This window comes from Choloepus didactylus, chromosome 18 (genome assembly GCF_015220235.1).
Source record: "Choloepus didactylus isolate mChoDid1 chromosome 18, mChoDid1.pri, whole genome shotgun sequence".
NCBI lineage: Eukaryota > Metazoa > Chordata > Mammalia > Pilosa > Megalonychidae > Choloepus > Choloepus didactylus.
The window spans coordinates 27,875,823-27,888,246 of record NC_051324.1 but is presented as its reverse complement, the minus strand read 5'-3'; the positions used below and the strand labels follow the sequence as shown (position 1 = coordinate 27,888,246).

Genomic DNA, 12,424 nt, shown 5'->3' with positions numbered 1-12,424 from the left:
CTTTATCATTTTTCTGTAAACCTACAACTTCTCTAATTAAAAACAAAACAACAACAAAAAAAAAAAACAAAAAGGGTCTCCACATTGTACTTATTTTCAAGCTCCAGGGTTAAAAATGTACTCTTGTCCCTCTAAAAATTCCAATCCAGGAGATTCAAGATAGGACCAAAGAATCTGTATTTTAAAAATAAGCACCACAGGAAGAAGCTTCAAAAACCTCTCCCATAATTCTGTAGTCATGGAGAATACACCTGTCCCTGATCCTGAGGGGAGAAGCTGTCAACCAGAGCACAGTGCTGAAGCAGTACCCAAGCACTTCCAGAGCAATGGCTAAGAATTTCCTGTGACAGTTAATAAGATCCCAAGAGCAAGAACATTCCTGCATCAACAAGACCAAGTGAAACGAAGTATGGTCTTCCCCAAGGAGTAATCCTGACTGGCTCAAAAAAGTCTACGTAGAAACAGTAGATCCTCCTCAGTGTGGACTTCTATCTCATTAATAGGTTGTTGTGTGCAAGTATAGGAGGAAATGTGTACTTCAATGGCCAACTATGCACAGTCTATATAGCACACCCATTCACATTATCTGATTCTGAATCTATAGGAGCTATTTTACAACAGTAATGCAAAATATTCTTGTCAGTAGATGAACAAATGCTGTCCTATTCAATAGATTCAACTAACTTCCCTCCTCCACTGTGGAAGAAGTCAGTTTTGTATCCATGAGTACATTCATTTCAATATTCCTGCTGTATAATTAATGTGTCTGTTCTTTGAATTTTCCTTTGCACCAGTTTTAACATCTGCCTGATTACCTAATCTTGAGTAAAACAAATTCTTTATCATGTTCAAAAAGAAACAAAGTGCACTGACTTTTCTTACTTGACAGATAATAAATCTAGAATTTGATGACATACTCCACTAGTGATTCCGTGGGAAGTAGGCACAACTGACAGTGCCAAGTGCAATATAGCACAACCCAATGGAGGAAAATTTGGCAATATATAGCAAAAACATTTATGCATTTATCCTTTGACTCTCAGAAATCCCACTTCCAGAGATCTAACCCAACAATGTACTGGCAAAGGCACTATAAGCCATATTAAAAGGCTACTCAAAAGGTGGTATCATCAAAGTCATGGTGTAGGATATCCCCAGCAATGTTTCCTGTTAGGCACAGCTAAATAAAGGAGCAAATTTAACTTGCTTGGAACTCTGAAAGATGATAGAGACTGGAGAAAAACTCCAAAAACACTGAACTGAAGACCCCACCTCCTACCCCAACACACATACCCACAAAAAGGTAGGAGAGCAGAGGTAGGACTGCAGTATGGACCTGCCAGTCTGAACCCCATTCCCACGCTTGAACCCAAGTGGTTCAAAAGATACACTGCAGCAGTGCTCTGGCCCAGGCACCTGCTGCCATGGTCACTGAGCAGAGCCAACCATGGCAGCACCTGTCAAGTCCCACACACATTCAGGCATCCCCAAGCCACACAGTCCCACAGCAGGGCCCTAGCAGTCAGCATACATAAGCATACAAAGCAGTGCCCTGGAAATCAGTGACCTGCAGGGGAACTACTGGCAAGCTGTGTACACTCCCAGTCCCATGTGCTGGTGTGCATAAATGAAAAAAATTGGGTGTTTTTGAACACTGACCCCATCTGCCTCACTGGGTCAAGATCCCCTAACGGGAACTTCCTAAAGGTAGAAAAGCTACATGAAAAGGGGAGACTCAAACGCTGTAAGGCAGGGCGGACCAGGCACTGAAAAGCTGGAGTGAAAAGGCAGCCGAAAGAGAGTAGCTGAGGAAATCATAGGCACTAGGGAGAAAATTTTGTATAAAAACAAAGAGGACAGCCCAGAACTCCCAGAGAAAGACCAGAGGAAAGGAAATCCTTTTCTGGAAGAGAAACAGTCACATATAATAAGGTAATCTTAATAGTTACTACACATGCCAAAGACAAGAGGCAGGTGCATAAAGACTTGATAAAACCCAAACTGTTAAACACAGGCTGCTCTAAAAGTTCAGTATAATTTGGACATAGCACTGAAAGAAAGCCCTAACACACAGCCAATCTACAATAAAACCATAGGCAAGAGAGAGAAACTGACTTCCAGAGTTAGTGAATCAAAACAATCAAATGCCCAGATTTCAACAAAAGATCACAAGACATACAAGGAACAGGAAAAGATGGCTTAGTCAAGAGAACAAATTAAAACTTCAGAGGAAACACAAACAGTAGAACAACTAATCAAAGATGTTCAGTAAAATCTCCTAAATCAACTCAAGGAACTAAAGGAAAATATGGACATAAGTAAACTAAATTTGGATATAAACTAAAGGATATAAGAAAGATGATGTGTGTGAACAAAAGGAAGAATTGGAGAATTTAAAAGGAATATAACAGAAATTAAGGAGGAAAAAAACACAATAATGGAGATAAAAAATACACTAGAGGTATTCAATAATAGATACAGCAGGTAAAAATAAGAACCAACAAATTAGATTACAGGACAACTGAAATCATAGTTATAAGAACACATAAAGAAAAGGAACGAAAAAAGTGAGCAGAGCCTAAGGGATCTGTCGGACAACGTGAAGTACACAAACATATACGTAATAGGAATTCCAGAAGGAAAGGAGAAAGATGGGGGCAGAAAGAATATTTGAGGAAATAATGGATTTTAAAACTTATTACAAAAGCTGTAATAATTAAAACAACATGGTACTGACAATTTGCCAGAACCAAATTGAGAGTTCAGAAATAAACTCTCATACTTTTGGCCATTTGTTCTCTGACAAGGGTGCTAAGTCCACTCAGTGGGAAAAGAATAGTGTTTTCAACAAATGGTGCTAAGAGAAATGGATAGCCATATGCAAAAGAATGAATGTGGATCCAACCTCACACCTTATATAAAATTAAACTCAAAATGGATCAAACAAGTAAGTATATAAAGAATTAAACTACAAAACTCCTAGAAGAAAACGTAAGAAAACATTTTCAGGATCCTGCGTTACGCAGGGTTTCTTAAGACTTTACACCAGAAGCATGCACAATAAAAGAAAAAAAATAGATAAATGGGACTTAAAATTAAAAACTTTTGTACACCAAAGGACTTTATCAAGGAGGTAAAAAGATAACCTATGGAGGACAGTGTGGTGGTTCCACAAGAATCTAAATATGTGGGTGCCCTAAGGTACTGTAACCTCATTATAGGGTATATACTTGGGAAGATCTGAGAGCAAGGACACGAATGGACATTTGCACACTGGTGTTTATGGTGACAGTATTCACGATTGGCAATGGATGAAGGTGGCCTAAGGGTACATCGACTGATAAACAAAATGGTGAACTGTGGTGTATACCTAAAATGGAATATTGAGCAGCTGCAAGAAGGAATGAAGCTGTGAGACATGCAACTAGGTGAATGGATCTTGAGGACAGCATTTTGAGTAAAGTATGCCAGAAATGAAAAGACAAACATTATAATGCTTCATTAATATGGACTAACTATAATGTTTAAACTCTGAGAATTGCTGGAGCACAGCTTATCAAAAGAATGCTTAGTGCAATTGTAAGCTCTTACAGCAGTCACATCCATTCCTGAGTTGTAATGGTTGTCTCCAAATTCTGAGATGCTGAACTCTTTGTGTATAACCTGGTCGGTCTCTGGAACTTTGGGTATCTGTGTGACATATGAAACTCAGAGCTAGAGCTCGGCAGCTCTGAATGTCAGTATTAGCTCATAGAGCAACTGTTAAAAAAGCTGAAAAAGAGTTCAGACTTCAATCAGAGATATGAATGAAGCATATCTGGTTAGGACTAAGGCAAATCAAGCCAAAGTGTAAAGGACGATATTGACTGCGTTGTAAAACTTCAACTTCTGTGTAAGCCAAGGGAAGAGATGTTTATTTGGTGCAGGATCTATACTTTCTGCAGCACATTAAATAATTTAACTTGTACAGTTTATTCAAACACCATCATTACATGGAACTTTGAATAGCAAGTGGGATCTGGTAGGTTTCTACAGATTAGTGTGAAATCCTGATACAACCCAAAGTAATTCGGGCAGAGAATAAAAATATATTTGCAGGGCCACCCTGAGGAACTGGGGAAAAACACAGAAATGTTGGACTTCCCCACCGGGTTATGACTGTGTGACTGTGAAAACTTTGTGGCTCTCACTCCCTTTATCCAGTGTATGGACAGAAGAGTAAAAAAATTGGGACAAAACTTAATGAAAAATAGGGTGGGATTGGGGGGATGATTTGGGTGTTCTTTTTACTTTTTATTTTTTATTCTTATCCTGATTCTTTCTGGTATAAGGAAAATATTCAAAAATAGATTGGGATGATGAATGCACAACTATATGATGGTACTGTGAACAGTTGATTGTACACCATGGATGATTGTATGGTATGTGAATACATCCAATAAAACTGAATTAGAAAAAAAAGATAACCCACAGAATGGGAAAAAATATCTGGAATCTATTATATGGGTTTAATAACCAGCATATAAACAACTCCTACAATTCAACAACAAAGAGACAAAGAACCCAATTAAAAAGTGAGTTGCATCTCCAAACAGGATATACAAATGGCAATAAATACATGAAAAAATGTTCAATGTCATTAGACATCAGGAAAATGCAAATCAAAATCACAATGAGATACCATCTCACATACACCAGAATGGGTACTACTAAACATAGAATTACCATAACTTGGCAATCCCACTTCTAGCTATATACTCAAAAGAAATGAAAGCAGGGACTTGAACAGGTATTTGTACACTGATGTTCACAGTGCTATTTCACAACTGTCAATGTTGGAAGCAACCAAATGTCTATCAGCAGATGAATGGATAAACAAAACATGGCATATCCATACATTCACCCATTAAAAAGAAGTGAAATGCTGGTACATGCCACAATATGGATGAACCTTGAAGACACCATGTTGAGTGAAATAGGCCAGACAAAAAAGGAAAAATAGAGTATGAACTCACTTTATGAAATAAGCAAAATATTAAAGTCAGAAACTAGAATACAGGTTACCAGGGGATGGTGGGCAAGGGGAATGAGGAGATAATGTTTAATTGGTACTGAATTTCTATTTGGAGATGGGAAAGTTTTGGCACTGGATGGTGTTGACAGAGGCACAACTTTCTGAATGTATTTAATCCCAATGAACTGTATATTTGAAAAGAAAAAGGAATAAAAATGGAAATTTTAGGTTGTATATAAGTTAAAAGATACAAACACAAAGAGTGAAACCTAATGTAAACAATGGGCTAAAGTTAACAGCATAATTATAATATTGTTTCTTCATTGTAACAAAAATACCTCACTAAAGCAAAATGTTAATAATACCTCATTGTGGGACCCGGGCTGGAGGACAGGACTACCAGAAGCATGTTCTTCCTCATGGAAGAGGAAGCACCTAGAGAGGTTACAAAAAGCATGCAACACTTCCTAAAGGCTAGGCTTAGACCACACACACAGTCAGTCCATTATGCCCACATTCCATTCTTCTAAGTAAGCTTAAAATAATTACTATCTGACTCTTTACAGAAAAAAGTTGATGAGTCCAGGTAAAACCAAACACAGAGAAATTATTCTAAGTACCATTAAAACATAGCCATGTAGTTAAAAAAAATAAAATTAAATTAAACGGCTTTTAGTAATCTTATTTCTGCTGTTAGCAATGGTATTATTATTCTGAGACTACTATATACGTAATGCGGATACACCAAATGATCAGTCATGTTGGTGTTGTTGGGAAGGGCATTTTTATAATGGGAGAAAAAATATAGATAAGAACAATGAGGTAAAATAAAACAATATAATATAATCTTATACTTAAAAAAAACCCACATATCTATTATTTACTACCAAATTTAACCTGGTACAACCCAGGTTATGATTCTCTTCCATTTCCAAAATTCAAAAGACTCTAATATTGCATTTAGCTCTAAAACGTAAAACTACACTTGCAATTTCAAAATCGAAAAACTCTGAAAAACAATAGATTTTTAGTGAGTTTGTGGCAAATTTTCTTAGCGGACAAACTTCTCTGAAATTGACATGAGTCTGTCGACTTGGAGGTTTTATATAATGTATAGTATATATACCATAAACCATATTATGTTAAAATACTTAAAAAAATAGAAATTCCCAAACACATCTGATACAAGGGTCTATGATAAGGAACTGTTAAACAGCACTTAAACACAAAACTTTACTTTTAATACAGGATAATGTATTATATTAATATATTATCGTGGCTCATAATTTTTCAAATAATATTTCCCAAAGAATAATTATATGGAGCAAAAGACAGATGAATTGATTCAAAATGTAAGTCAGAACTCTGCAAACCTTTACTTTGATAGAGATGCTTTCTTACCAATAGTTTGAGTAGGCTTAACTGAACCAGGCTTGTTTTCTTGATGGAGACTCTCTGAATTTCTAGTGGCAAGAGGCTTGGCAATAGGAGCTGTAGATTTATCATTGGCCTCTCCTGTCCAACGAAGAGTGAACTGTAACGTAGGTCCCTGAGAAAATGTTTCAAATGGAGGCAGCCTCTAAAAAAGAAAAAACAGGAAGAGTGAAGATTCATATAATAATTGAAAGAAATTTAGGAACAAAACCCAATGTTCATTGTAAGTCAGTGTGGACTTGATTTAAATTAACAGACTTCTGCTGAAAACCCAAATGCCTAAAGAGATGACCAGGAAACTAAAGTAAATTTACGGAGCAGTACAGACTGCAGAACTGGAGTGCTCAAGACTGTCTAAAAGAGTATCCTCTTGTCAGGAATCATGGACTGGTGCCATGTACAAATGTTGGCCCAGCACAGCTAGATTCTCAGATTTTTCAAAAGAAGTCAGAAATCCAAGCTTTCATGGGAAATCCTTCCATTTTTAAATATTGGTAATCAATTCAAAATGTCTTGAGAAAAAAAAAACAAAACTGTGGTACCCAAAGCCTGCCAACTTACAACTCCACTCTTAGGTGACTAATTACTTTCTTAGTGCAAAATAACTTTGGCAATTAGTAATTTTCCTTGACTTCTCTCAACTGCATTGACAACAATTGCCCTTGCTTCTCTTCTTTCATTCTGGGATACTGAACTCTCTTGACTTTCCTCTTCCATTTCTAATCATTTGTAAGATGATTCTTCTCTTGGTCTCCTTAATTCCTAGCTAATCTTTAACTATACTTCATTCTCCTCAATCTCTCATCGAGGTTTTACTTATCAGGGTGGGGACTCCAAATTGGTTCTCTAACAACTTTATACTTGAGCCCCAAACCCATAATTCCAATTGTCTACTGGACCCTGCCACCTGGATTATCTCAATGTCACCTTGAACTCAAATATGTTTATAAAGTGTTTACTGCTTAGAAGTGTTTAGACAGTTACTGCCATACAAACTTAAACTGCTTCATCTTTATTAGAAAGACTTCTCTTAAAACTGTAATTATAGACTGAAACAAGGTAAAGATGTGATCATATAAACTGATTTTGACACAGCAAGTCCATATCCAGGAACTCATTATATAATCCTTATTTTTTCATGGAAAAACTTTACTTAAACATACTTTAAGAAATCTCAAAGATTGAGGTTAACTAGTATCTTCAGAAAACCCAAATGCTGTACATAATAAAGAAATAAAATTAAAAAAAAGAAAAAATTATGTGAAATTACATTGACTAGAGGCAACAATTATTGTAATATTAATTTTATAAAATGAGATTATATAACTATTGTGTAAAAAATAAACATCTTAGATATGTTCTTGTCAAAATATCATCCTTTCGATGGCTATCTACTTAGATTTAGGTTAACTATCTTTCACTATTTTCACAACTCTAATTAAAAAAAAAAGCTGAGAACTGTTACTTACACTTTTTCACTCTAAAACAGCAACTACCTTGTGACAAAATTCTAGAAGTGGAATTATTAAAGACTACATGTACAATTTTAATTTTAATACATATTTTCAGTTTACCTGGCCAATATGATTATACTAACTTATTCTTACATATCAAAGCATTATTTTAGAGTATATGTCCTCACATCCCCACTATCACTAGAAACTATGAAACTTTCCAATTTTTGTCAAACCAATAGTCAAAAACAGTACCTCTGATTTTATTTGCAGGTCTTTGAATGCTAATAAGGTTGAGCATCTTTTTTTAAAAGTTTACTGGCCATATATATTTTCTCTTGTGAGAACTGCCTGAATGTTTATCAATTTTTCCTATTACACTGCTTCTGTTTTTCTTTACAATTTATAAAATTCTATGTATTTGTGATATTAGCCTTCTGCATGTTGCAAATATTCCTCCCCCCAGTCCATCATTTGTTTTTAACTTTAGGTTTTCACAGTATAGAAATGATCTATTTTAAGTAGTCTATTTTTTTTACTTGATGCTTTCTGGCTTTTGTTATCATATTCAGAAAGGCCTTCCTCACTGTAAGAGTATATTAATTTTCACATAGTATTTTCCTGAAGTTATACTATGTTAATTTTTACATTTATGCTTCTTGGCCTTCTGGAATTTTTTAGGTCTAAGTTTATTTCCAGATGGCTATACACCACTTATGTCAAAACCACAAATGAATTCTACAGTAGTCTACCTTTCCCACACAGATCTATACCGTTACCTTTTTGCCAAACTAAACTCCAATTATGCACAAAACTATTTCAGGACTATGCATCAGTGATCTGCTTGTCTAGCCTATGCTCATACCATTCAGCTCTTAAGTTCTTTTAGTTTATATATAGTATGTTCTACTATCTGGTAAGTCAAGGTTTTCCTCAGTATACTTTTCTAAAATTTCCCTTAGTATTATTACATACTTATTCTTCTAGATTAACTTGAGAAAGCATACAAATCCTTTTGAAATTCTGCTTATGAGTTCATTGACCTGATATATTTAGAAATAAGTGACATCTTTCTTCTGTTGAGTCTTCCTAGCCAAGAAAAGGTATGTATGTATGTCTCTAGAAGAGTTATTTTAAGTATGCTTCAGTTAAATCCTGTAAATTTCTTAATAAATTTATTACTAGACATCACATGTTACCTCCTACTGTGGATGGGATTTAAATAGCAGTTAACATTTATTGAGCACTTATTTTATGCCAGGAATAATGCTAAGCATATTTTATTAATTAGCTCATGTAATCCATCAACCCAATGCCTCATTTTATAGATGACAAAAATGAGACAAGTAATTTGCCAAATGCCATATAGCCAGTAAGTGAACGAGCCAAAATTTGAACTCAGGCAGTCTGGCTCCAAGGACAATGCCTTCCATTACATGTTATGAAGATCATTTTTACTTCTGTTTTTCAAAGTGTAAAAATGAAGGACTCTTTACTTCCAACATGAATTTGCATTTGAGGAAGAAAACATCAATAAAAAATGGGAGTTCATAACTATAACGTGCTCAACCTTCTAAGTAGTCCATACCTTCCCATCAAGAATAGTTTCCCATGTTGCTCTTTTCTTGCTTATTGGACATTCTTCCATTTCCTGCATGGCTACTTCATATTCCCCATCTAAAAGCTGTAAGCGCCTGTTAGACAAACACACACACTTTAAAGTAACCTGTGTATTATTATAAGTACACAAATTCTACATCTTTAGATTTATACTAAAAAGCATTTATTATATCGATAAACTGGCTTACATACCCAGAAGATTTAAAAATATACCTACACTTCAGTCCTAATAAAATAATTTTAATGATTTGCACTAGTAACTATATAACTAGGGAATTATTTCAGATATAACTGTAAACATTTTAATATAATATGCCTAAGGTTTCAAAACCTGGTAAGTTTTAAACATTAAGTATAAAGCATGTATGCAGGCTTTACACTTAAAAAAATTAGGTAAGTGCTACAATACTTTCCTTAGGAAACCACTAAGAATTAGGCTTGTTATTTTGACTACTGTAAATGTTTGAACTAAACTTTTTACTAGTAACACTTTACACTTGACCAGTAAACTGATTGATGATTATAAAGACTCTGATAACCATAAGACCCTAGGGGCACCTGGCACATATAGGTGCTCAATAAATATTTTAGAAACGAATGAATAAATGAAATACTAAAAGAATCTATTAAATCATACCCATACTCACAGTATAGTTTCAATGTGTGTGATTTGTGTGTGTGTATGTCATTTATATATTTTTTTATATGCCTTTAAACACTGGTAACCATTATAACCCAAAACACCATTCTCCAACCACAATCAATAATTGTATATAGCAAGAATCTGGCTTATTTTCATCAGTCTTAGAGAAATTCTGTTAGGTGATAATCTAATAGCTAACATTTATTGAGTGCTTACTATGTGCCAGGCACTATTCTAAAGACTTTACATGGTTCATTTAACCTTCCCAACAATTCCATGAAGTAGGTGCTATATTTTAGAGCTGAGAAAACTGATACACACAGAGATGTTACAAATGGTTATGATAGTTAAGAATTTTTATATTTTTTTCTGTGCTGCACTACTTGAACTTGGTCTATTTCAGTAGCATATAAGCAAAGCTATTCAACTTTCCATTTTAAAAAGTGAATTTTTATTTTATTTTATTGAATGGGTAAAACATGCATATGCATCAAAACTGAGGCGAGTCCCTCCATCTTTTACATGAGTACATAATATTCCATCTCATGTCTGTACATTTGATAGCTACAATCCAATTTACTCTCCTACCTGTAATGTATGAGGAGGCCTTTTTCCCCACAGCCTCATCAACAGTGCTTTATCAAGCTTTTTGATCTCTGCCAATCTGATAAGTGAAAAAATGGTATCTCAGTGTACTTTTAATTCAGATGTCTTGATTACTTTTTAATTGTTTAAAAACCATATATATTTTCTTTTCTTGTTAACTTTCTATTTATACCCTTTGCCATCCTTCTTCATGTGGTCTTTTTCTTTTTAATCAGTATGATCTCTCCATTTATGAGAAATGAGACATCTATGAGTTGAAAATAATTTTCCCCTGACTTATCATTTAAAATTTTTACTTTGCTAAATATTTCCTAATTTTTCCTATAGGGTTTTTGAATTTTAGTCATTCTTTAGGGAGTCTATAACCTCTCTGGGAAATTGTTTAAAAAAATTTTCACACATCTAGCCCTGAGAGCTTGGCTTATAAATACCATTCCCCTACCAAAAGGAACTGGGATTCCTCAAAGAAATAGCTAATTCCAAAGCTGAGGTAGGAAAAAGAAAAGGCAAGTCTGGAATATCTCACTATTCCAGGAAATAAAGAAATATGTTTTTTAAGAAGATAAAGTCAAAAGGACACAGAAACCTGCTTGGAGGGGCTCTTCCTGGTCAAATTTGAGACAATGTGATTATTAAAATGAGTAACACAAATGCATTTTAACAGATATAATAAAAACAATTAATTAATCCACAGTGATACTAAAAATAAAAATCAAAGTTGAGAGAGGGAAAGCTCTTCTTTATATAAAAATGAGAATAATTGTGGAAGAAATGATAGGAAGTCACCAGTTAGCAATTGCCATAGTAACAGTTTACTCAAGTAAGACTCATCAATGGATGCTAAAACCAACAGGGTGAAAGACTATTGAGGAAAAAAGAACATTTACCCAGTTTTAGTTATTACCACAGATTACATATTAATTGCAAAGGGGAAAAGAAGAAATACCACCCTAACGAAACTTAATATTAACTTGTGTCTGTAAAATGGTGCAGAAAGAACACATTACCAATTAGTATTCCTAATTAGTTTCAAGAAGAAACAATCAGAGAAGCCCAAATTGAGACGTATTCTGCAAAACTACGGGCCTATGCTTAAAAAAAATCAATCAGCATAATGAAAGGCAAAAAAGGTAGGATACTCCAAATTGAATGAGACTTTACAGATATGACAACTAGCTACAGTTCACAATCCTTAATTTACAAGGAGGGTCAGTTTTATAAAAGACATAATTGGGGTCAGATGGGAAGACAGTATTGTATTTTTTGTATTATGTTAAGTTTTCTGAACATGAAGAATGTACTGGGGTTATGCAAAGCAATCTCCTTGTGCATAGAAAATGCATGCTGAAGTGTTTAGGAGGAGTGAAGTATTACAATCTCTTTTATTTTCAAATGGTTCCACAAAAAAAAAAAGCAAATGTGGCAAAGTGTTAACAACTGATTAATCTAGGTGAAGGTTCTAAGGGTGTTCACAGTATTCTTCTTTCAACTTCCTATTAGATTGGAAATTTTTAAAATAAAAAAAGGCAATCTCCCATGATTTCTTAATAGTGTTCATTAAACAAAAAGCGGAATTTCATATGTACAAGGAAAATGTTTATACGTAAAACAGGAAGAATTTTAAAAAGTAAGAACACAGTGTATCCCAACCTG

The 12,424-nt window shown here is 34.5% G+C and overlaps 1 protein-coding gene across 2 annotated transcripts in view; it reads right to left on the bottom strand.

The window, feature by feature from the left end:
- SUZ12 (SUZ12 polycomb repressive complex 2 subunit) overlaps positions 1-12,424 on the bottom strand; it is a 46,533-nt gene that overhangs the window by 8,750 nt on the left and 25,359 nt on the right. For both annotated transcript variants that reach the window (XM_037809368.1, XM_037809369.1), the window contains 2 exons: positions 9,491-9,596; positions 6,416-6,593 (listed from right to left, as the gene is read on the bottom strand). In XM_037809368.1, the coding sequence (XP_037665296.1) occupies positions 6,416-6,593; positions 9,491-9,596 (284 nt within the window). The remainder of the gene's footprint in view (positions 1-6,415; positions 6,594-9,490; positions 9,597-12,424) is intronic.